Source organism: Carya illinoinensis, chromosome 1 (assembly GCF_018687715.1).
Source record: "Carya illinoinensis cultivar Pawnee chromosome 1, C.illinoinensisPawnee_v1, whole genome shotgun sequence".
NCBI classification, from domain to species: Eukaryota; Viridiplantae; Streptophyta; class Magnoliopsida; order Fagales; family Juglandaceae; genus Carya; species Carya illinoinensis.
Genome location: NC_056752.1, coordinates 27,641,288 through 27,667,511, shown reverse-complemented (window position 1 = coordinate 27,667,511; position 26,224 = coordinate 27,641,288). Strand labels below are relative to the sequence as shown.

The window sequence follows — 26,224 nt, the reverse complement described above, 5'->3', positions numbered from 1 at the left end:
GTTAATACACTTTGAAACCGATGAACCCGTGACCCGAGGTTACGAAGAAAAAGAATTAACGCCTCCCTATTCTCCATTTCTGTCTCGTCCTCAAAATCCCTAACGTCTCTCGAAATCAGCCCAAAATCTCTTGCTCCGGCCACACCCCTGGACATGATCAAGAGTTCCTGCTAGAGCATCATGGCAGTTGCGGCAGCCACAGAGTTGTTGTTGTTGAAATACGATATAGAAATAAACGAAAGCACGCAATGTTCATCTACCACAATTAGGAGAAGGTGCCTGCGTCGCATACTCCCAATTCCGATAATCCAAGGGCTTCGGCCGGAATTGCTGTGGTGGACGAAACGCCTGGTTCGGATCGAACCGCAAATGCTGCCGAAACTGCCGGCTTTGATTATTATAAGGTGGAGGCTGCCGGTACTGTTGGTTTTGATTGTTGTAAGGGGGAGGAGGCGGCTCAAGAAACTGTGTGTTTTGAGTATACGGATGTGGTCTAGGGTTGAGAGGTGGAGGGCGAAACCCGGTTTGATCTTTTGACCATGGGTGGAGAAAAAGCATTTCTTGGAACAAGGGACTTTGTGTTGACCAAGAACCTACAGTGCTCATAAGTTATAGGATAGATATCTGTACTGCAAATCATAGTCAAAGAGGGATATTTGTTGGTAAAGTTGTTTTGTTCTGTGTTATAGCATCTGCCTTGGTTGTCATATTAGTTGGATTACTGCTTGCGATTTATAAGAACTCGAAGCTTACTAAAAGGGGGAGGGGAGGATCGAAAGCAGAGTGAGAAGAACGGGTTCGACCCGATCCGAACGTTACGGTTCAGGTCGGGTCGAGTTGTTGTGTGCCATCGTGTCGGTTGGGTTGGATCGAGTCCAAATTCTAGTTTGGACGGGTCGGTGTGCAGGCCTACTTCTGTTTATTAACAATAGCCTCTAGAGCTTGCTGATATGAGTTGCAATCATTAACAGTCTGTTGAAATTCTATTGAAGGGTGAGTAAATTGTTGTTCATGGAGGAAAGCATTCCTTCTTTGCCATAGGGATCGAGCCACATAAGCAAAACAAGCCAACTCCTTGCTATGCAACCTGTCAACCATCTGTTTAAAGATCTGAGCAAAATCGAGATGAGTAATCGCCATCTTCTGCATTTTCTTAGCACCGATCATCCAAATCTCTGGACTTTTCTTCCTTGTACGAGGAAAACAAGCCAACTCCTTGATATGCAACCTGTCAACCATCTGTTTAAAGTTCTGAGCAAAATCGAGATGAGTAATCGCCATCTTCTGCATTTTCTTCGCACCGATCATCCAAATCTCTGGACTTTTCTTCCTAGTATGAGGAAAACAAGCCAACTCCTTTCTATGCAACCTGTCAACTCCTTGCTATGCAACCTGTCAATCATCTGTTTAAAGATCTGAGCAAAATCGAGATGAGTAATCACCATCTTCTGCATTTTCTTAGCACCGATCATCCAAATCTCTAGACTTTTCTTCCTTGTATGAGGATCCATATTATAAGCATCTTTACTAAGTAGGGCGGCGGCTTTTACAGATTAATCATTGCATCCCTCTCCGGTCTCCATGGCCTCCATTTTCACAAACCCCAAATTCTACTCCACAACTCCTGCAACCTCCATTTTCGCTTCCGGTCCCTCCAACCCAACCATCCCACACCGCTCTCTGCTCCACTTCTACCCCAAACTCTCCTCACACCCTCCTCCTTTCCCCTATGCCTCCACTAGAAAAGCCGCCGTCTCCTGGTCCCAGCAACAACAAACCCCGCCGATAACGGCTACATACCCCACGCCAAAGCGACGCCCCGAATACATCGCCAACCGCATCTCCGACCCCTCCTATCTCCGCATCTTCGACACCACCCTCCGCGATGGCGAGCAGTCCCCCGGTGCCTCCCTCACCTCCAAGGAAAAACTAGACATCGCCCGTCAGCTCTCTAAACTCGGGGTTGACATCATCGAAGCCGGCTTCCCCGTCTCCTCCACGGACGACTTCGAGGCTGTCAAGACCATTGCCAAGGAAGTAGGTAATGCAGTCGATAAGGACGGCTACGTTCCGGTCATCTGCGGTTTCGCCCGTTGCAATGAGAAGGATATACGGACGGCGTGGGAGGCGCTGAAGTACGCGAAGCGGCCAAGGATTCATACCTTTATAGCAACCAGTGCTATTCACATGGAATACAAATTGAGGAAGACGAAAGCGATGGTTGTTGAGATTGCCAGGAGTATGGTGAAGTTTGCCCGGAGTTTGGGCTGCGAGGATGTCGAGTTTGGTGCTGAAGATGCTGGGAGGTTTGCATGCTTTGGTTCTTGCCCACTTCTAGTGCCTCTGACTAATTCTGTGAAGATATTTTGTGCCATAGGCTATATTCTTTATTGGAGTTGTAAAATAATCATTTCTCGGTGTTAATCTTTGTTCCGACTTCTACTAATCGCTCTTTTGACTAATCCGTACTTGCTGAGATGCAATCCAAGTCCGGAGGTAGTTTCAAAATCGGATTGTGGAATGAAAATAGTGCGTTTGAAATTTTCCGTCAAGAACTCGCTTTTTTTGTTTCGGAAGCGGGGCAGAAATTAACACTTCCGAAACAAAAAAGTCATGCTGCTGAAGAACTTATAACTTCCTCGGAACATTACTTGCGGTTTTAACTCAACTCATTTTGAAAAAGCTTAACTTGATTTGTTTTCCACATTTTCTCCTCCTGTAAGTTTATTGTGCACGGTTTTCATTCATGGGTAGGAGTTTACGGTTATTGTGATGTTGCTAATGTGGTGCTGGTTCAACTATTTAAAGTTGCATAGAAAGGAATGACAAGTCTTTACGTTCTTGCCAAAAATCGCCTACCAGGAGAGTGGAAAAAACCCTGTTATGGGTGATGATGTGTCTCTATTGTTGGCCATTTACAATTTCATCTTCTTAAAAGAAAATATAACAATCTTCTGTTTCTTTCAATCTATCAGATCGGACAGGGAGTTTCTGTATGAAATATTGGGTGAAGTTATCAGGGCTGGAGCCACAACTATAAACATAGCTGATACTGTGGGTATTAATGAACCAAGCGAATTTGGAAAACTGATTGCTGACATAAAATCCAATACACCTGGAATAGAAAACGTTATCATATCAATTCACTGCCAAAATGATCTTGGACTTTCTACTGCTAACACTGTAGCGGTTAGTTAATCAGTTTCTTTTACTCAATTGATTGACCTGGCAAGACAATCCGATTGTAGTAAGACCTCATTTCATCTTTGTTCAGGGGGCATGTGCGGGTGCAAGGCAGCTGGAAGTAACCATAAATGGCATTGGTGAAAGGGCAGGGAATGCTTCACTTGAGGAGGTTAGTGCCTACTTTGTGTAATGATATAGGCCTGTGTCATCATGTGAACTTTTTCAGAAATGTGTACTTATCTAATTCTTTGTAGCGTCTGATAGGCAGCCATATCAACTTATTTGATACTACTTGGCATGCATGGATTGAAATTATGACATATTTGACTATGGATTATAATGTAACAAGTGAAAACACGGTAATTGTTTAAGAGACACATTGCTTATAGTGAATCATTGTCTTAAAATTAAATTAAAATTCAATGACATCATTTTTTTTTTTTTTATGTCGGGAAACCTCTTCAAGGTAGGGTTCTTTGGACCCACCCCTGAAGAATAAACCCTGGTCTCTTGCACCGCACTCTCGGAAGTTTTCCTACATGGAATTGGTTAAATCGCTGACTTTTCACTAGGAGGTGTGGTCCCAAAGGATTGTTTGAACCCATGAGGTGTTGAACTTTGGAACTTAAGGAGAGTAATACCCCAAGACCAAGGCTTTCACTACTTAGGCTAACCCCTTGGGGTCTTCAATGACATCATTTCCCAATCCCAATTTCCTTACATCCTTGTTTACAAGCTTCTCTCTCTCTCTCTCTCTCTCTCTCTCTCTCTCTCTCTCTCTCACACACCCCCCCCGCCCCCCCCCCCCCCCGGCGCGCCCGGCCGCCCAAAAAAAAAAAAAACAGCTTTTCTCTTTCTCTTTATCTTTATTCAGTAATTGTTGGGATATCTTTTACTTTTGATTCTTAAATTGATTCCTAACAAAATTGGAAATTGGGTTCTTTTTTTTTTTACCTTATACGACCTAAACGATATAAATCTACTCTCTATCCCTTTGACTTAATTCTTATATACTTCCTCACAATTTATTTTGTTGGTCTCAAAACTTGCAAGACCATTTTGGGTTCCAGAAATTCTAGAAAAAAGTGAGAAATCCTAGAAACTTGGGGAGCATGAAGTGATAACTTGTGCAGTGATATTCCTCTAGCTTATCGGCATGGTTATTTAGCTTTTAACCAAGTAGTATGGCAAGAGATCACACGTAGTGCACAAGATGATTGGGTGGTCAAGTTGTAAGGCAAGCGCCCAGTCATATATCTGTTTCAAAAAAATGTTTTTGATTGTCATGAATATTTTCAGAGTCTGTAAAATGGTTTGACATTCACCCATATGTGTACTTTTTTTTTTTGATAAGCAAGATAATTGAATTTTCTGATAAATAAGAAATCTTTATAAATAATGCAAAATAAGTATTTTGTTGAAGAGGAAAAAGGGGGTTACCCCAGTATATAAGAAGTACACAAGAGATTTACATAACTAGCTAAGGGACAAGATAGTAGAAGTTCTTGCAAATAGAAAAAAGAATGAGCAACACCATATTGGGCTATATTCCAATGATTCAAGGTATTAAGAAATCAAGACTTGAGATATGTCACCGGCATGTTGCAATCATTGAAGCTATGCTCATTTCTCCTTACAAAGGTGACATAATAAGCATGATGGGCTCATCCTCTGGAAAGGTGTGCATTGATGGTTACCAAACTATCCTTTCTAATATGTTAGGAGGTCCACATCTCAATCTATTCCGAATCATATTTCTTAGAATTCTAATAACCTCACCATGTAAAAGAAGGTGATCCACCAATTCCCCACTCTTTCTACCATGCAATATCAATGTAATCACTACAATGCCCTACTTCCTCATGTTGTCCAAGGTAGGAATATTTTTTAATGCTGCATTTTCAATGCCATTGAAAACCAGAAGTCCATTTTAAAGAACCGTTTCACATATTCAAATTCTTCAAAGCGGAAATTTTAGTTAAGAGAAGTGTTAGGTTCACAAGGAGTTCGGATATAAGTATAGTTCACAAATTGATGTGGCTAAATGTGATGTACTGCAAATCACATCAGTTTGTGAGCTATACTTTTGCGATATATCTTTGTGAACCAAACATTCTTTTAAGCGAATGGAATCACACTAAATAATACAAAAGATAACTAACACAGTGTAAGTGAGAATTTTTAAAATTAATTATACATAAAAGAGTATCCCACAAATTAATGAAGTTAATCGGTTCTATCTATAACATATTGTAAAGAGAACAAATAAAAAAAGGACACTGGTTTAGTTGGGTGCTGAGTCCCATATTGGCTACTTATTAGGTGAAACTATGCTTGATAAATGGTTCTTGGGAAGCTTCAGATTTATTCTTCTTTTTAGCTCTTTCCCTTGGTTTTTATAGTGGGTGATAGAGAATGCTATACTATATTTACTGAATGCTATACTATATTTACTCTTATAAGATGTCCTTGATAAGGTGTCTCTAGTTAGGTGTCCCCACTGCCGTTTCCACCAGCTCACTTTCTAGAATATTTTGCCACATTGTAAATTCTCCTTCTATATATTGAAATGAATGGAGTAGGGGCTGGGCATATGAAACCAGCTTTTCTTTAACACATTTCTTGTTTTCCATCATTTGGCTAGCAGCCATCATGAGGTGACTTCTTTCTTTGGCAAAAAAATATTTTTTAAAATTACTTATTGTACCGTTCATATAAACATCTATTTTCACATCCGACATATTCGCAATGGTCTCACCACTTTTACAAAACTTTATTAAAATGCCCTATCAAAAGTTCCACTACAATTCATAGACATTTGTATGCTATTTATGAACTATTTATGAAAACTACCACTATCCAAACATCTCCTTACACATTGGAACACTTTTAATCATAACATTTGAGACCTGACTAGAGCTCAGACTAAGGCATACTAGTTAGAAAATGTCCATCTAACCCCATAAGGTTGACTTAAGTGTTAAGCGCCTTGGTCTTGGTAGTATGCTCTCCCTCCTAGTCCAAGGTTTGAATCCTCCTGGGTGCAAACAATTGGGCCATGAGACTGGAGAAATTTTCCCCTAAATATTCAAGGTGCACTTGCAGGAAACTCTTTGCCGATGGCCTATGTATCACCGAAACTAGTCATGATTTTGTTCTTAGATACTTGGTGCCAATAAAAAAAAAAAAGAAAAAAAAAAGGGTCATCTCATGTAATGTCCTAATGGAAGGCCCAAACCACGTGGCCTATATTCCAAAAGGACTAGCAATGATACAATTGAAGCCCCATTGGAACCTTATAAAGACCAAAAACTTTTCATCCTCAAGCAATGTGGGATCTCCCATATACCACCTCCCCTTATTCTCTTACCATATGGGGGTATCACAATCCCCCCCTTTAAATTCCAGATGTCCTCGTCTGGTTTGTCTGTTGTAGGTGGCATAGTTCAAGTCCTGCAATTCTAGCTGGGATAGCCTCTAATACCATTTGTAACACCTCAATGGAAGCCTAAACCACATGACTTATACTCCAAAATGACTGGTCAATGATACAATTAGAGCCCCATTAGAATTTTATAAAGAGCAATAACTTCTCATTCCCAAGCAATATGGGATCTCATACACCACTTACACTTATCCTTATCATATGGGGTATCACAATTTCTCTCCCTTAAAGAAATCTCGTCCTCAAGATGTAGTGTGTACTCAAATCCCTTTGTTAGAAGGTCCTAAATATCTCGCTACTCGCCTTTCTTTCCAACTTCCTAATTCTCTTCATCGATGCCACTTTCAGGAATACTTTAGCAATTCTAGGGAAATTGATGTTCTACTAACCTTAACAAACTTTCTTCTCAAGGGAAACAATAGATACACAAGATTCCATAATTAAAACCAATCTTTATTAAAAATACTAAAAAAATCCAAATGAGAGCCTACGAAAGCACTTATTAAAATCAACCAAGTCTCACGTGCTTAATAAATAGCTTATAAAAATAAAATAACTCATAAAAGAAGCATGTCAAAAACAGCCAAGGCCTCTGCCTCGTCTCTCTGATTCAAATCCTGTCCTGTAGCTCCATCCTCACAAAGATCATCACTTGCTACCATATCATCAGTAGGAAGAGCAAACACTTTAGCTGGTGCTATAGCCCTCTGCCCACTTCCTTCCGCTAAAACTAATGCATTCTTTTTCAGGCAATCTTGAGCCATATGGTTGGGCTCCCCACATTTGAAGCAAGCATTTTGGCCTTGCAAATAGTTTCCTGGATGCATCCTTTCTTATGTCTTGCAAACTGGGTAGTATTGACTACAGTAAGATGGCCTTGGACGATCATTTGAAGTAGGCTTTTTGTTGTGGTAAGGCTCTTGCAATGTATGTTGGCGTTTTTTCTGATTGAATAGCTCTGTGCTCATCCTCATGTCTTCTTCCACCAGATTTGCTCGAGTAACCAAGTAAGTGAAATTATAGATCCTAAGTGGTATAAGACAACTGCGAATCCTCAGATGTAGTCCCCGCTCAAAATTCATTGCTTTCCTCGTTTCATCCAGAATCAAGTATCTAGTGAAATGTGACAGTGCTATAAATGTTGCAGCATAACGCTCTATAGTCAGAGTTCCGTGTACTAGATCAAGAAATTGTCTAGCTTTTGCTTCCCGAAGTGTTTGGAAAAGAATTAGCCTAAAAATGTTAGCTTGAAGTGACCCAAGTGATAGGTACTCCTTTGTCGAGTTCGAGTTGCAGTAATTCCCGTGTAGAAGATCACCACTCATCTGCTTCATCTACTAGTACATAGGTAGCATACTCCACTTTCTGCTCCCCAGTACAGAAGAGAGCCCAAAGATCTTCTTCATCCTTTTAATCCATCTTTAGCATCGAGTGCTTCCAATTTGCCATCAAAGGTTGGAGGATGTTGCTGTGTAAACTGATTTGGAGTGCAACCGACCTTGGGAGTCCTGGCTCCTATGCTTTAACCGTTGGGAAAATGCTGGAGAAGTCTAGTAGCAACAGCAACCAAGATCGCATGCTCGCTCAGTTGTGGTTCGGTGGACCCTTCAAGATGCGCATTGCTTCTAGTAGTTAGTGCCATTCTAAACTAACATCACATAATATGGTTTGTGCAAATAAGCAAATAATAACACAAATACTTCATCAATCATACAGTCAATCAAGAACATGGCAATAAGCATCAAACATAAAAGTAAATAACTTCTCTTGAACTTCAAGCTGGCCAGGAGTCATATGACAAGAGGATAAGGGTAAGTGATATATGAGATCCTATCATTGGGAATGACAAGATTTTGCTCTTTATAATGTTCCAATGGGGCTTCTATTGTATTATTGATAGTCCTTTTGGAGTATAGGCCATGTGGTTTGGGTTTTCTATTGGGGTGTTACAAATAGTATAAGAGCCTATCCCAACCAGAAATGTGGAATTTGAGCCGTGTCACCTATGAAAGACAAACCCGACGAGAACTTCGGGAATTTAAGGAGGGGAAGATTGTGATACCTCATATGACAAGGATAAGAGTAGGTGGTGTATGAGATCCCATGTTGCTTGGGAATGAGAATATCTTGCTCTTTATAATGTTCCAAGATGACTCTAATTGTATCATTGACTTGTCTTTTTGGAGTATAGGTCATGTGGTTTGGGCCTTCCATTGGGGCATTACATCTTAGGGTAGAAGGCTTCAATGATGTGGATTGGGCAGGGTGGCAGGTTCACCTTTTTAGGAGTAAACCTCACAACATGGGAAAGCAAGAAACAAAGTGTAGTTGCTAGTTGAGTGCAGAAGTAGAGTGCAGATCAAGGGCTTATATTGCTAGTGTGTTGACTATGTTAAAATATTTCCTTAAAGTTGGCGTACTAGCAACTACTAACATTCTGCTAGCTTGTGTTAACCAAGCTGCTATATGCATCGCCTTCAATCGTGTGTTCTATGAGAGGACCAAGCATGTTGAAGTGGACTGACATTTGGTACGAGACAAGATACTAAATGGAAACATATCTGCTGTAAAGTATGGAGACCAACTTGCTGATATCTTTGCAAAGTCATTATAGAGTTGGTGGTTGTAATTGAGTTCAATGGAACGAGTTTCCATGAATTTCTTGTATCACTGAAGTAGCACGCTAGGCGACACTCCTATATATGTCCCATATACTTGGGCTTTTGCCCTATTCTTGTGATCAAAAAAATTTTGTTTACCAATAAAAATAAAAATAAATAAAAAATAATTTGTTTACCAATTAAAAAAAAAAAAAAAGAGTTGTTGGTTGGAGCCAATCTTTTCCAAGTTTGGTTAATATGCTCCAACTTGAGGGGTTGTGTCAGGCTTTCTTAGGAGATCTTTCTTAGGAGATAGCCTTGGGGAGTCCCTATGAAACCGGCTCTCCTGTGACATATTTTTCTTTTCTTGTACGCCATATTGAGACCAATGGTAATTGTTTTGGTCTGCATAATATTCCTGTGTGGAAGGATGATAGGACCAACAATTACATCAAAAGTACTCAAGCTCTTAAATTGCCCTTGCAGGCTCGTAAAATCTGCAAATTATTCATTGTGAGGGATCTGCCATTTGATACTGAAAACTCCCCATTGGCCCATGGTAGAGTCTCAATTTTAGATACCTTTCCGGTTTTAGCACTCACTTCTCAGATCTTAATTTGATCTGTTTTGTATATATATATATATTTTTTATGTTTCTTCTATTCATTTTGAAGTACCTTCCATCTGAAACTGAAAATTTCATCCTGGCCCATGGTAGAGTCAAATTTTGGAAATCTTTCAAACTTTTAGCACTCAATTCTCAGATCTTATCATTGAATGGAATTTGATCTGTATCATATATCTTTTTATGCATTCTTGCATTATTTATTAGCAAATTCAACTGAGTCATATAAAACTATGCAGAGTGAGATAAATTTTTTACAATGTTTTCATCGTCTCATACATCCTTTTGAAGTGCAATACCAGCCTATGAGCTCTAATGCAAATGGCACTTTGTTCCCCTTAAGATTTGTGTGGTGGGCAAGGTTGTGGGTTTAAGATCCTCCGAATGCATTTGTAATTTGCATTGGTTAGGTATCCTTATATCCTTTCGTATTGTTTTAACCACTTTTTCTTCTGCATTTGCTACACTTTTATTGTTTAAGTTGCTTCAACATGCTTTACAACTATATAGGTTGTGATGACCTTAAAATACCATGGGGAGGTTCTGTTTGGAGGTCTCTATACTGGGATTAATCCCCGACATATCTATATAACAAGCAAGATGGTAATGTCTCAAACACATTACACCTATTTTTCTGGTTGATTTTATTCCCTTATGGTACTTCTTTTTGACAAGTAATTCCCTTATGATACTTAATAGCATAATTGTTTAGGTTGAAGAATACACCGGGATGCATGTGCAGCCACACAAAGCTATTGTTGGTGCTAATGCATTTGCTCATGAAAGTGGTATCCACCAGGTACATATCAACCTATTATCTCTATGAATGTACATTCTCTGTTGTACATTTTTTTGAAAGTTAGTAGGAAATTCTAGCAAGCAATCTGTAAAGGCGTGCTCAAGAAACGGGTCTTTTCTGCAATAACATCTGAAGTTCTGAGTTTTTTTGTCTATTTGAGCTGAAATAAAATTTGAGGTTTCTTGTGTCTCCCTTTCTTTTGAAAAGACGGCCTTAAAGGTTGATTTTAAGTACAGAAAGATTATGGCATTGGAGGTTGGTATCCTTGCAGATGAATTTAGTTGGATTTACTAAGGGATTTTGAAACTCTGCTTTGTCATGGAAATCGTTTTTCAATTGAATGTTACAGAGATTGTATACAACATATTTATATGGCTGTATTTGTAGTAAATTTATAGCAGATTCCCTTTTTTATTATTATTTATAGAAGATCCTTAGACTACCAGAACACTGGTAATCAAATTGATCGTCCCAGTCAAACTGTCATATCTTATGGCTGCAGATGTTGGGCATTTGTAAGTACAAGCAGTTTTTCATAATTAAATTAGGATAGAATCAGGCAAGGTGAGTTGCTCTTATGGCACTTCTTCAACCTCGAGCAAGGCAGTTCCAGTAAGGTGCTTGCCTTTAGCATCTTGTCACATTACTTTTTTTGCTTTCTTAGAAGACAGTAAAATCCTAGTATATGATGGTTTCATAGTCCCCAAAGAGGGCTAGTTTTCTCCAGTTTGAAACCATAAAAAAGGTTAGGCATGTTGGTGTCAACGGACAGCTTTGCTGTCCACACTTCTTTCCTTATTTTAGCCCACAATTGTTTCCGTATTTCTCTATTTATTATTCTCTACAGTTAGCATACATTATTTGACAGATTATAGTTTACATGTATAGGGCTAGAATCACGCGGGAACTTATATGCTTTCCATGTATAGCATCCTTTTAAAGTCTATATCTAATATACAGAACTCAAGGCCAATTCATTAGGCTATGCACACAATATTTTGACATGGTATCATGGGCCTACTAATTTTTTTTCTTCCCTCGAATTTTTTCTCTTCTCGGTTTTGGACGTGCCGCTTTTGTGTTTCAGTCAAGTCTGTGTGGCCCTGTGGTGCACCCGTGATTTTTTCTTTTCTCCTCGTTGTCTTTCTCGTGGTTCTGTTCTGCGTCTCTCGGCACTTCTGTGCTTTGGTGGCTGTCGGCACAGCCTTCCCTTGGTGGTTCTGGTGTCTCGCTGGCTTGGTTACTCTCGGCACAATGGTTTGTCCCTCTCGGCACCATCATCTTCGAACAAGTCTCCCGGAACAGTATTCTGTAGGTTGTCTTGGTGTTTTCGGCAGCCTCTGTTTGAGGTCTCGATGTTATTCTCGGCAGTTTCTGAGTAAAGGTGCAGTCTGTCCCTCTCGCATGGTGAACCCGACCCCACTTGATCCTTTGGTTTGTTTTTTTTTCAGCTTCTCTGCTTTTCAGCACGTGGGTTTTCCATTTTTTCACTCTTGGCTCTTTTTATTTCATCTCGAGACAACACAATAGTGTCGGTCCATTCTTTTGTCTCAGGTTCTATTTATTTACTATGGATTCCGTACCTGTGTTAAGTTTACGGGCACAAATTATTCTACCTGGACATTTAAGTTTGAACTTTTCCTCGAGGGAAAAGACATTTGGGGTCATATTGATGGCACGGATGTCGCCAAACCATCCACTTCTGACAAATCTCAGGATGTCGGGTCTTCTCTTTCATGGGCTATGCTTGATGCACGCATCATGTCTTGGCTTCTTGGTTTTATGGAGCCCATATTGTCACCAATTTGCAACCCCATCGCTCCGCTCAATCTATGCGGACTTACTTGAAGAAGATTTATCATCAAAATAATGATGCTTGTCGCTTTCAGTTAGAACATGCGATTGCCATGTTTCAACATGGTAGCCTTTCGATTTAGGACTACTATTCGGCCTTTCTGACCCTTTGGCATGAATATGCTGATTTGGTTACAGCGGTTGTTCCTATTGATGCTCTTTCAACTATTTAGACTCTTCACGCGACTAGCCGGCGTGATCAGTTTCTTATGAAACTACGTCCGGAATATGAATCTGTCCACTCCTCTTTACTGAACAAATCTCCTGTTCCCTCTCTTGATATTTGTTTTGGTGAGTTACTTTGCGAAGAACGTCTTAGTACTCAAGCTATTTTGGAGCAATCTCATGGCAGTTCTAAGATGGCAACTGTGGCTTATATTGCCCAAGGATGAGGACCACCTATAAATTCTAAAAACTTGCAATGTTTCTACTGCAAGCAATATGGGCATATAGCTACCAATTGTCCTAAGAAATTCTGCTCTTATTGCAAGAAGAAGGGTCACATTATCAAAGAATGTCATACTCGCCCCCAGAACCGTCAAGCTCAAGCATTTCAGATTTCGGTTATTGTTCCTCACGCAACAACTTCTGCAGCACATGGCTCTTTTTTTGATGCATCCTCTATTCATGCACCTCCTACAATGAATTATTGCACCCAAGAAATAGTGCAACAGATACTCATTTCGGCATTATCAGCAATGGGGTTCCAAGGTAACAATTCTACTAAACTCGGCCCTACGCTGGTCAATCTGCTATTTAGTCTGCCAATGGTAGTTCTTTGCCCATAGCTGTTGTCAGATATGCCTCTTCTAAGTTCATTAATGTGTTTCTTGCTCCTCAGCTTTCCACGAATCTTATTTCTGTTGGCCAATTAGTTGACAACAATTGTGCTGTTAATTTTTCTAGTAATGGTTGTGTTGCATAGGACCAGGTAACGGGGGAGTCGCGAAGGGACCTAAAGTGGGGCGCTTGTTTCCACTATTTTTGCTTGTTCCCGTTTTTTCTATTAAGTCTTTTGCTTGTAATAATGTTTCAGATCTTAGTATGGTGTGGCATCATCGTTTAGACCATCCCAATACTCAGATCTTATCTCATGTATTGAACTTTGGTTTACTTGGTAATAAAGGCCGTTCTTCTTTATCTCTTGAGTGTGCTTCTTGCAAACTTGGTAAAAGCAAAACTCTTCCCTTCCCTTTGCATGCTAGTAGAGCATCTCATTGCTTTGATCTTATCCATAGTAATGTTTGGGGACCTTCTCCGGTTAGTTCACTATGTGACTTTCATTGATGATCATAGTAAATTTACTTGGGTCTACTTTCTTCGCTTTAAATTTAAGGTCTTTCGTACTTTTACTGAGTTTTTAGAGTATGTTGATAATCAATTTTCTACTTCTATTAAGACATTACGCATAGATTCCGGTGGTGAATATTTGTCTACTGAGTTTTAGGCATTCTTGGCTTCTAAGGGTATTATTCATCAACATTCAGGTCCCTCTACCCCTCAACAAAATGGAGTAGCCGAATGCAAAAATCGTCATCTCCTAGATGTGGTACGTACTCTCTTGTTAGAATCTTCTATTCCATCCATGTTTTGGGTAAAGGCTCTGAAAAATGCTATTCATTTGATTAATCGTTTACCTTCTCAAGTCCTACATATGGAGTCTACCTATTTCTCCTTATTTGCTAAGCAACCTAGTTATGATAACCTTCATACATTTGGTTGTGTATATTTTGTTCATTTACCTCCTCATGAGTGACATAAATTATCTGCTCAATCTGTTCGATGTGCTTTCTTGGGATATAATGTGTGTCAAAAGGGATTTGTTTGCTATGATCCTGTATTATATCGTAAACGCATTTTTAGGAATGTTATTTTCTTTGAAAATCAACATTTCTTTCTTGTGTCCTCTGTGTCATCCTCTTCTACTGTAGTTCTTCCCTCCTCTGAGTAGCAGTTCTCAGATCTTCATCCAGTCAGTTCTTGCTTTAAACCAGGTTTTGTGTATACGAGGCGCTCCCGCCCATAGTCTCTTCCGGTGGCTCACCCGATATCTGATCCTACCACGCTCCAGATTTAGTCAGTTGCAGCACCTCCAACGCCTTTTGTATGTCGCTCTCCTAGAGTGTCTGTACCCCCGGATAGGTATGGATTTCCCTCTTCCAATTCTGGCAATTCTATTTTAGCTCTTATTGCTGCATTGTCTAATTTTGATATTTCCACATGCTATTCACACGCTGTCAAGCATGATTGTTGGCGACAAGCTATGCAGGAAGAAATTGCTACTCTAGAGGCCAATCACACCTGGGACATTGAGCCCTATCCTCCGACTATTGTTCCTCTAGGTTGCCAATGGGTTTACTCAGTCAAGGTGAAGTCACCCTCGGGAATGTTTTCCTCTCCGACTACACGTGTGTAAGCTCCGTCGCTCTCTTTATGGTCTCAAACAGGCTCCGAGAGCCTAATTTGATAAATTTCACACGACTTTATTACTATTTTCATTCAAGCAAAGCAAGTATGACATTTTCCTGTTTCTTCGAAAATCAAACATGAGTATTGTTGTTCTTTTGGTTTATGTTGATGATATGGTGATCACTTGTTCCGATTCTGCCTTACATGGCCAGCTCAAAACTCATCTCTCAGAGTCCTTTCATATGAAAGATCTTGGGCCTCTCACATATTTTCTTGGTCTTGAGTTGCATTGTAGTCCCTCTGGTATTTCCCTCAATCAACATAAGTATGCTTGTGACTTGGTGGCTACAGCTGGCCTACAAGAGGCTACTTCTGTTGATACTCACATGGAATTAAATGTCAAGCTTCGCAAAGAAGAGGGTGACTTACTTGCTGATCCCAATTTATACCGGAAGTTGGTAGGTAGCTTTGTTTATCTCGCCATTACTAGACCAAACATTTCTTTTGCTATACAGCAAGTCAGCCAGTTTTTTCAGACTCCTCGTCATTTTCATTTGGCTACTGTCGGTAGGATCGTACGCTATGTTCAAGGCACTTCTGCCCGAGGCTTATTCTTCCCTGCAAACAATTCTACTCGCCTTGCTGTTTATAGTGATGCTAATCAGGCTGGTTGTGCGGATACCAGTCACTCCATCACTGGTTGGTGTGTGTTCTTAGGTGATGCATTAATCTCCTAGAAAAGTAAGAAGCAAGATAGAGTCTCTAAGTCATCTACGAAATCTGAGTACCGGGAAATGTCTCTTGCTTGTTCTGAAATCATTTGGCTTCAAGGTTTGTTGGTTGAGTTAGATTTTTCTGAGACCGATCCTACACCTCTACATGCCAATAATGCAAGTGCTATTCAGATGACGGCCAATCCTGTCTATCATAAGCACACAAAGCATATTGAAGTGGACTGTCACTCTATTCATAAAGCCTTCGATGCTCGTGTTATCACTCTTCCACATATTTTTACTGAACTACAAATTGCTGATGTCATCACCAAGGCTCTCACTCATCATCGACATTACTTCCTAAGTAGCAAATTGATGCTTGTTGATCAACCTGCATCAATTTGAAGGGGGCTGTCAACGCTGTCCACACTTCTTTCCTTATTTTAGCCCACAATTGTTTCCTTATTTCTCTATTTATTATTCTGTACAATCAGCATACATTATTTGACAGATTATAGTTTAAATGTATAGGGCTAGAATCATGCGGGAACTTATATGCTTTCCATGTATAGCATTCTTGTAAAGTCTATATCTAATATACAGAACTCAAGGCCAATTCATTTGGCTATTCACACAATATTTTGACAGTTGGAAATCGGAAAAAGAAAAGGATTAGGTGGAACAGAAGACAGTAAAGAGGTGGAGCTGAAATCGTCAATGGACTGTAATTCAAATGATTTCTTAGCCTCTAGCAAGAATGATGAGTGGGGAGGTTGTTCAATTGTCTATGGATTTTGGAACAATTTTATGATACTGGACAGATACCGTTTCGCTCTGAGGTGCTAGCAAATCGTACGAGTACATTGATGGATAAGATTATTTCTAAGCCCCAAGATGCTTTTGTTTGGGGTTGGCAAATACTCGATTCAGTGCTGATTACTAATGAATGCTTAGATAGTCAGTGGAGGGAGGGCGTTCCGAGAGTTCTTTGCAAGCTTGATATGGAAAAGGCATACGATCATGTGAATTAGGATTTCTTTTTCTATATGCTCAAGAAATGTGGTTTTGGGGATAAGTGGTGTGGATGGATTAGACATTGTATCTCTACTTCTTGGTTTTCAGTGTTAGTCAATGGAAATCCTTGTGTCTTTTTTTTTAGAGCTCGAGGGGTTTGAGTCAGGGGGATCCGTTATCTCCATTTCTCTGTGTTATCATCATAGAGGCGTTGAGCCGTATGGTGGAGGCTGCTGTAGGGTGGGCGATGTGGTGTGGATGACACTCTTTTGTGATGCTGATCATGGGTAGATTCAAGCCTTAAGGGCTGTGTTATTATGTTTTGAAGCTGTTTTGGGCCTTAAGGTGAATTTGGGAAAGTCGGAGATGGTTCCGGTGGGGGAAATGTGGAATATCAACTGTTTGGTGGATCTTTTGGGTTGTAAAGTCACTTCTCTTCCTATGAAATATCTTGTCTTCCATTGGGGGTGTCTTTCAAGGCTAAGAATATTTGGGACGGGGTGGTTGAGAAGATTGAGAAAAGATTGGCGGGATGGAAGCGGCTATACTTATCAAAAGGGGTAGAAATCTTATCAAAGGTACCTTTTCCAACCTTCCAGCTTATTTTTTTTCTTTATGCCCATTGCTTGTAGGAGTGGCAAAACCGGGTTGAGAAATTATTTCGTGCATTTTTTTGGGGGTGGAGTGGGAGAGGAGAATAAATTTCATCTTGTGAGCTGGAATAGAGTTTGTTGTCCTATTGTAAATGGAGGTTTGGAGGTTCAAAATTTGATTCATTAGAAAGGGTGGGAGGATTTTGTTAAACATGTTAATTATGATGTTGGAGGGGGTTCAAGGATTCGATTTTGGTTTGATGTTTAGTGTGGTGAGCTTTCTCTATTTAGAATGTTTTCGGCTATTTTTCGAATGGTAGCTAATCAGCATGCATCCATTTCAGATTTGTTGATCTGTTCTAATGGAGCCTTGCAGTGGGATGTTTTGTTTTATTAGACCTGTCCAGGATTGGGAACTTGATGAGGTTGCTGACTTTTTCATTTTTTTGTATTCTCTGGTTATCAGAGGTAACGAGAGGTACAAAATGTTATGGAAGCATACGGGAAGTAAAAGGTTTTCGGTTCGGTCATGTTATAAGGTGTTGACTGTTCAGCATTGCATTTCTTTTCCATGGAAGTGTATTTGGAGATCTCACATGCCGTCCAAAGTTGTTTTTTTTTTTTTATTTGGACAGCATTACTTGGGAAAATTTTGACGATCAATAATTTGAGGGAGCGTGGCTTGGTTGTTATGGAGTAGTGTTTCATGTGTAAGAAACATGGTGAATTGGTGGATCATTCAATTCTACATTCTGAGGTGGCTAAGGCTTTATGGGATGGTTTTTTTTGTAGAGCTGGGCTGGCTTGGGTAATGCCTATGAAGATAGTGGGTTTACTTGTGTGTTGGAATGGGCTTCATAGTTGTCCTCAAGTGGCTGCTGTGTGGAAGATGGTTCTTTTGTGTCTTATGTGGTGTATTTAGTGGGAAAGGAACGAGCGGTACTTTAACAATAAGGAGCGTACCGTAGAGGAAATCTGGAAATTTTTTGTGTTCTCTTTACTTCAATGGTTTTCCGCTATTGTACTTAATGGAGGGTCTGCTTATGAATTTTTGTTTTTGTTTTTGTTTTCTACTTCTAGAATGTAATTAGGTGTTCTTTTGTATACTTCCTATGTACATGGGCTTCACCTATTTCATTTGATGAATAAAAGTGTCTTTCTTACCTATCAAAAGAGTAAAAAAAAAAAAAAGTTTAATGTTATCAGATATTGCAAAACCCATAAGCTTCTCAGTTATCATAAAATTCTTAATACTAGAAAATGCAACATAAATGAAACTCTTTCTAATCGTAGCATAACTAAGTCTTGATTTCCAAAGAGCTGAGCTTGGATTACGGACCCATCATTGAACTCTGGATGTTTAAAATATAATAACAAACCTCTGATAATATATATATTTTTTGATAAGTAAACGTGTATATATATACACATTTATATATCTATATATAAACAAACCATGATTCGACGACTCAGCAAGTAAATATATCACACATTTTAATAAATAATACTTACTTTTAAACAACATGCATAAATCTTAACATCATGCATAAACATCACATGCAATTCCTCACTACAAGCGATTACGCCCCGTGTGCAAGGGTTGGCAATTTTAAAGTCACAGTGCCAATCCACAGCCGTAGGTGAAACCCAATCAAAAAGAAGATACATCACTGGATTAACTAAGGTTCCAATGGGTTGGTTGCCAATGTGTGCAGCTTTGGCAGGTATTCTGAATTGGAAGGTGTCTTCCTCACCAATAAGTATATGGGTCTTCCATTGGCAGCCACTTTTAAGGCAAGGGCAATTTGGGTTGAGATTATTTAGAGATAGAGCTTTGATTGGCCAGTTAGAAGTTTATGTATTTGTCCAACGGTGGTTCACTTTGGTCGAAAGCAGCCTTTCTAACTTGCCCACATATTTCATGTTTTCTTTTCCACTTTCTACTAGTTTAGCTATGCTCATTGAGAAGATACAATGAGATTCCCAATGGGGTTGATTAGGGGAAGGAGAAAAATACCATTTGGTAACTTGGGCCAAGATCTTATCTCTGATTTTGGAAGGTGGGATGGGGGTTCGTAGTCTGCTTCTATTCAACCATGCTCCATGGTGGGGAGATAGAGAACTCCCAATATGGATGCTCGTGGGGAGGATGGTATGAATGAGGTACAAGGGCCGTACGAGGTAGGTTGATGGTAGACCATAAGGAAAGGTTGGGGAAATTTTGCTGCTCATAGAGATTTGAGGGAGGTGGATTAAAATCAGACTCTAGCATGATATCATGTTTATTGTGCTAAGGAATGCTTCTGCGGTGGACAATTTGGAGATTTTGGGTAATACTACTCAATGGGATGTTAACTTCATTAGAAGGCAAGATTGGGAGAAGGATGCTTTTAGTGAGTTCTTTACTCTGTTATATTCCACTAAATGTTTTCATGATCAATAAAATTTTTATTTATCGATCAGAAACAAAAATATTATACTAAATGAGAAGAAGAATTGAAGACAAGATTTGTTAAGTTTGTTGGGGCCCCTCAGAGAGAGGGTTGGCAAAGTTCATTCTTTATATAACATTCTTTGTCCTCATGTTAACAACTCTTCCCATGGAAAAGCATTTGGTGGAGTATGGCACCTTAGTGAGTAGCATTTTTTTTGTTGGACAACATCATTTGGGAAACTTCTCACAATGGATAATTTAAGGAAGGTATATATAGTCAAAATAGATTGGAGTTGATGTACTATAGGAGCAGGGAGTCCATTGATCATTTTCTACACATTGTGAGATTGCAAATGCATTGTGGAGTGACTTCTTAAGTGAGGTTAGAATGGGCTGGGTCAGATCATTTTGATTTAAGTATTGGAACGAAATATTTCGGTATTGGTGCATTTCATTGTACCGTTTTGGAATTAATTAAATATTATATATAAATATTTATACGTATATATAAACTAACTAATAGAATAAATATATATTTATATATATATGTGTGTATCATGTATATGTGTGTATATATATATATGTGTGTGTGCGTGTGTGTGTGTGTGTGTGTGGAAGTGTTAAAGATTTAGAAAATGAATATATATTGAAAAAAATCACAAACTTGAGTTGAGACACCAAAACAAGAAAAAAAATAAAAGAATAGAGAAATTATTAAAAATAATGACATTTAAAAAAAGAGGGAATGATGAGACATATATGAAGTTACAAAAAAATTAAAATTATATAAATACATTTTATATTCTAGAATTAATTAAATACCATCTGGATTTAAAATTTACAAAAATACCATTCAAGTATAAGAAAATTACAAAAACAGTCCGAAACGGAATAGGGCCCGGAATGTCCAAAATTTGGCAGGAATGGCCAAAACGGACTGAATGGGACTGGAATTTGGAGCGAAACAGAATGAGGTGGTCTAGTGTACTGGAGACTACACCAGAATGGCCAAAATGGAACGGAATTTAAAAACATGTTGAGAAGGCTACATGGCTGCCCACAAATTGTAGTAGTGTGGAAAGTGAGTCATCCCTATGTGCCTCATTCGGTGTATTTGGAATAAAAGAAATGATAGAATCTTTGAAGACTGTGAATGGACAATGGAGGAATTTAAGAGTCTCTTTATCAGTGTTCTTCTATGGACTGGATATACCATGCTTACAATAGAATCTTTTTCTGGTCTTTTGGATAGATGTCTCTCTTGCATAGTACCTCTATATTCGGGTTTTGTATTTTATGCTTATTAATAAAGATTTCGTACTTGTAAAAAATCATATAATCAGTTGCTATTAGAAGTCACTATGTTACTTGTCTCGGCTGAGTGCCTTTTTGGCAACTCCCATCCCAGGCAATATGGTGGTTAGTTCCTTAAGGATGCCTTTTGCCTTTGATTACTGATATGATTATAACAACAATTTTAGCATGTTGAACTATTAGCATCATTGCTCTAAGCTTCAAAATTGGCACTCCATAATCTATATTCTTAGTTGTTGAATCAGTTTGGATATTTTTAAATTGAAAACTTTGAGAGTTGGATTACATTTTATGTAACAATTTGGGCATGACATATATACTTTAGTTTGAGGTGGAAGACATAGGTTTAGGCTTTGTTTGGAAAGAAAAACTTTTTAGAACTTTTTAGAAATATGTTTTCCTCTCAATCTGGATTTCTTTTAAACGCCAAAACAATGTTTCATCTATTACAGAATATTTTAGAATGTTGTCCTACAGTGTCTGCATTGCCGTGACAAAGCCTTTTATTTTGTAGGATGGAATGCTTAAACACAAAGGCACATACGAGATAATAGCTCCTGAAGATATTGGCTTCGAACGATCCAATGAAGCTGGAATTGTCCTTGGAAAACTTAGGTAGGATGCATTTCACTGTGCAAAGCTTCTATTCTTGCTGGCTGTAGTAGTTCATCACTTTCAACTTCTTTAGTTTTCCATTAAAAAAGTGAAGAGAAGATTGTCATTCATGAATTTTCCATAATCATCCCTAGACTGAATGAAGTTTCTCTAAAATTTAATGAAAGCATAAATTAGTTTTTCATCCAGCTGGCAAATGAGTCTGAATGCTGTTCTGCTGTTGGACTATTTGATTTACCCTGTCTAAATTACAAATATAATGATCCTTAAGTGCCAACCATTTCTTTGACATCAGTTCATCGTATTATTCTGCTTACATTCTTTTTTCATTTTGGTTGGTATAGCTATGTTTATGGGTATATCCATTAGAGCTGTTTTCATTGTGAAATTTCTTTTCTCATATGATATGGAACTCTTCATTTTTTTCCCTTCACTGTCTTTTACTGTTACAGTGGACGCCATGGTTTGAAAAAGCGACTTGAAGAGGTACTCTGCTGCTTGTCCCATTGTGCTTGGTTTATTAAATCACCTTCTTTCTGTTAGTAGGTTTTACCAGTTGGTTTATCCTATTGTTTTAGCTTGGTTATGAGCTTGACAATGAGCAACTTGAGGGTATATTTTGGCGCTTCAAAGCAGTAGCTGATCAGAAAAAGGTGAGTAGGAGCAAGTGATAACCTTTTTATTGTTTTAATGATTCTATAAAATATCGAGTGTGGTGAGCTTTGACTTTTATGCATTTCCTTTCATAATTTCTCCTACTAAAATAACCAAAAAAATTTGAATTTTAGAGTCAGTTCTAGAAATTATAGGAAATGATAAAAGAGTTTAGCACCACACAGTGCAGTTTCATCCACTCTATTATGGGAATTGTATGAAACTTTCAATGGGTTTATTGTGTCATTATTGGAGCCTAACAGGGGAAAAGGTGTATTTTTGGTTTCCTTGCACAATGATACAATCCTGTAATAGTTATTTGTGCCGAAAGTTAGATCATTGAATGTCTCATTAATGTTGTGATTTTACTGAACATTCAACTCATTGTCAGTGGTTGAGGCAGAGTAACCCATAATTTTAAAGTTCAAATTTGGTTGGAAAGGATTACAAGGATTTTTGGATGAAGTAGGTTCTGATAGCTTCTTGATGTTCTAGGTGAAAAATTTGCTGAATTGAATGATGTTTTTTAAAATTTTGGACAGCAACTATTTTACAGCTTTTGGTGGTTGCATTAAGCTTAGGCCATCCTGAAAAGATGGGACTATGAGAAACAGGTTAAAATTGGTTGTTTTGTGTGGTGTGTTGGGGGGGGGGGGGGGATTAGACATAGGTCAGCTAAACTTAGACTCCTCAAGTATTACAGCTAGCTCGAGGTTTCATGGCATAATTTCGTGGCAGATTGGAAATTCTTCGAATCACCCTTTTGAATTTAAGTTAAGAGTTATAGATTTTTTATGAAGTTGAAGCCCATCCAGGCAAAGCCCTTTGGACCAACCAGGGGAGTAAATTTCTCATATACAGCCCCACCCATCAGAACCGTTTACCAGTAATCCAAGGGGTTCCAGTATAGAATCAATCCCAAGATGTTTGAGTCTACAAGTTATCCCAAACCCTCTCTTTGTCTATGAGATTGTACCCTGATGGATTAGACTTGTCTATGCTTCTATTTGCACTAGGTGTCAAGTGCAACATCATATGTAATGACAAAGGACAACGTGGTAAAAGCCAAATAGATAACTTAGCATGAAACCATATCCTGCACTTCTGTTTGGGATAGGTTTTGATACCATTTGTAACACCACATTGGAAAGCACAAACCATATAGCCTAAACTTTAAAAAGACTAGTTAATGATACAATTAGAACCTCATTAGAACATTATAAAAAGCAAAAACTTTTCCTTCCCAAGCTATGTGGGATCCCATATACCACATACCTTATCCTTTTATCATATGGGGTATCACAATGTTCGCATAAACGTAGTAAAAACCAAAAACTACCCTTTTTTCTATGCTTTTACAAGGCTCTATGTTACGCCAGATATTTTAGAAGTCTTGCAACCGTAGCAAAACCAGCAGCATACTGAAGTGGAAGGATCTAAGACATGACTTAGGGCTTGTTTGGGAACACAAACCATCTCATCTCATCTCATAATTTCTCATAATTATTTTTCCAAAACATTACTCAAAACAAACAATTTTCAATTTCAAATATTAAATTTTTTCATCTAAACATTACTTAATCATTACAACTTTCCCAAACCTTCAAACAAAACATAAAAAACAATAAAACCTATTCAAATTCCAAAACAAAAACAATATTAAAAATTATATTCTAACAATATTTTCACTGTATAACATTTTTATTCAACTTTTTTTTCTCTCATTTCCCAAAACCCAATAAAACATCTTAACTCAAAACTATTTCACTACTAATTCACAAACCACTGCACTACTATTCACAGATTTCTCGTCTCTTCTTATTCCCTAAAGATCCCTTAAAAGTAAATTTGGATGACACTAGATACCAAGTGGACGTCATACAATATTATGGGAATCAGATCACATTTGTTTATTTCTTTGGAACTGAAGCTTGATCCTTGTTTAACTTCTTGTGGATTATGTTTAGGATCTTGAATGTCCCTCAGTGTGGTTATGTCATGGTACTAGATTAATCAATAATGGTTACCATGTCCTTATGTATCTTTATGGATGGAAAAAATTGGCAAGCATTCAGATTGTTGGCTGTTGATATTTTATTTGAGTAGTTCTTGGTATATGCCTGTTTACACATGTTACCATGCCCCGGCCACCCCCACCGGGGGGGGGGGGGGGGGGGGCGGGGGGGATTAGAGTCTGCCCTGTGTAGAAATCATTAAAAATAAAAGATTTTGTGACTTTTTGAATGTGTAGTTCTGCCTTATTAAATTGTATACCTGCCATGCGCTCGTGGCCTTATTTGTTTTTTATGTAGAGGTCTGCACTCTTATATATTATATACCAATATTCCAGAGAGTTACTGATGCTGATTTGAGAGCATTCGTTTGTGATGAAGTTTTTCAGCCAGAACTTGTTTGGAAACTTCAAGATCTGCAGGTAAATTTAGAATTTTCTTATGAATGTCGTATGCATTGTCCAATTTGGCTAGACTACAATGGCATTTTCTCTGATTCACTTGAACCTAACTCACAGGTTACATGTGGGACTCTTGGTCTTTCTACGGCAACTGTTAAACTTATCGATGCTAATGGAAGAGAGCATGTTGCTTGCTCAGTTGGAACAGGGCCAGTAGATTCAGCTTACAAAGCTGTTGATCTTATCGTGAAGGTTTGGAACAACTGTTAAGAAGTTTTTGTATTTTGCTATAGCTTTTTTTTAACCTTGAAAGTTATCCTAGTATTCCCCGAAAACACTCATATTTGCCTTTGCCTTTTAGTATGGCGGTTGGAAAGCATTAGGGTTATTAATTAAGAAAATCCAAAGATGATCCTGAAGAACATGTAATGTATGACAGTTAAGATTAAAGTCACAAAACCTTGAAAAATCTTCCTTTATGAGAGCGTTTCTGGGGTACAGTTTAGATTTGAATTTCTTGTGATTTAGAACTAATTTCAATTGTGATGTTATCGTAGCTGAGTTTCTTGTAGAACAACTTGTCATGATCGATTAAGGCTCTTCTTTACATTTTTATGCAGGAGCCTGTAACCGTTCTTGAGTACTCTCTGACTGCAGTCACAGAAGGCATTGATGCAATAGCTACCACCCGTGTTCTAATTCGTGGGGATAACAGTCGCACAACCACTCATGCCCATACTGGAGAAGCAGTTCATCAGACATTTAGGTATGGCATGTAAACAATGATTTGTTCCCTCCCCTCTTTTTTTGCCTTATTTTGGCAGATAAACCCTGAAAACACCAGAGTCATGGCACTTAAATGGGTTTTCTTTTCTTTTTGGTGCCAGTGGGATTGGCACAGAAATGGATATTGTTGTTTCTAGTGTCAAGGCCTATATTGGTGCGTTAATTAAGATGTTGTTAGGTTTCAAGGAGAAGAAGTCCCGGGATAACGCTGCAGCAGAGAGAACGGCCATCTCTGCTTGAGGAGCTGTGCAAATTCATCACATTTGCATGATACCTACACAAAACCGGTTAGGATCATTAATCAATGTGATTCTCTCGTTGTTTGACTGCTGGATTTTCCCTCTTAAATTTGTAATTTGATGGGGATGAAATCTGATGTATATTATACGCAGATATCTTCTTTTTGGGTTAGTGACGTTGCAATAAATTAGATATTGCTGTATATGGAATGCTGGATTGATGTGATGATGATTATGTGTGTGAATGTGCATATATTTATATATATACACACACACTAGTAAGGGGCAACGTGCTATACACGTGTGTCCAGTTGCAAAAATTTAAAAAGTAAAATTGATAGCAAATGATAAAATGAGAAAGTGAGAATCAAAATCCAATATTTAAAGCATCTTTCTTAAATATATGTAGAATTTTATCGATGTGGAAGAAATGGTTTCCCTTATTTTAACTGTGAAAACAGTTTTATTAACCCTTTTTTAACAAAAATATAAAAGATTAATTACAAAAAAATTTATGAACATATTGTTAAG

At 38.5% G+C, this 26,224-nt stretch overlaps 1 protein-coding gene and 1 long non-coding RNA gene across 4 annotated transcripts; both read left to right on the top strand.

Annotated features, from left to right (window-relative positions):
- Window positions 1-980: 980 nt before the first annotated feature.
- LOC122314467 (2-isopropylmalate synthase 1, chloroplastic-like) lies at window positions 981-25,896 on the top strand. 3 transcript variants are annotated; one of them, XM_043130097.1, is made up of 12 exons: window positions 981-2,306; window positions 2,976-3,189; window positions 3,275-3,355; window positions 10,367-10,459; window positions 10,569-10,655; window positions 21,501-21,601; window positions 22,054-22,087; window positions 22,180-22,254; window positions 24,606-24,689; window positions 24,786-24,920; window positions 25,289-25,434; window positions 25,633-25,896. In XM_043130097.1, the coding sequence occupies exons 1-12, from the start codon at window positions 1,582-1,584 to the stop codon at window positions 25,658-25,660; spliced, it is 1,803 nt and encodes a 600-aa protein (XP_042986031.1). In that variant the 5' UTR covers window positions 981-1,581; the 3' UTR covers window positions 25,661-25,896. The 3 variants fall into 3 exon arrangements, with proteins under 3 accessions (XP_042986031.1, XP_042986038.1, XP_042986023.1); XM_043130089.1 differs by having other exon boundaries at window positions 983-2,306; window positions 25,556-25,896; XM_043130104.1 differs by lacking the exons at window positions 10,367-10,459; window positions 10,569-10,655 and having other exon boundaries at window positions 982-2,306; window positions 25,556-25,896.
- On the top strand, window positions 4,012-9,364 carry LOC122314488. The gene is made up of 2 exons (XR_006243717.1): window positions 4,012-7,542; window positions 7,621-9,364. It is a non-coding gene; the product is annotated as an uncharacterized LOC122314488 (long non-coding RNA).
- Window positions 25,897-26,224: the final 328 nt, after the last annotated feature.

Excerpts from the sequence above, each read along its gene's own strand:
- LOC122314467 (XM_043130089.1), top strand. The coding sequence starts at position 1,582 with ATGGCCTCCATTTTCACAAACCCCAAATTCTACTCCACAACTCCTGCA. Across the intron at positions 10,656-21,500 it reads ATGAAAGTGGTATCCACCAG|GATGGAATGCTTAAACACAA; the intron begins GTACATATCAAC and ends TTTATTTTGTAG. Across the intron at positions 25,435-25,555 it reads GCAGTTCATCAGACATTTAG|TGGGATTGGCACAGAAATGG; the intron begins GTATGGCATGTA and ends TTTTGGTGCCAG.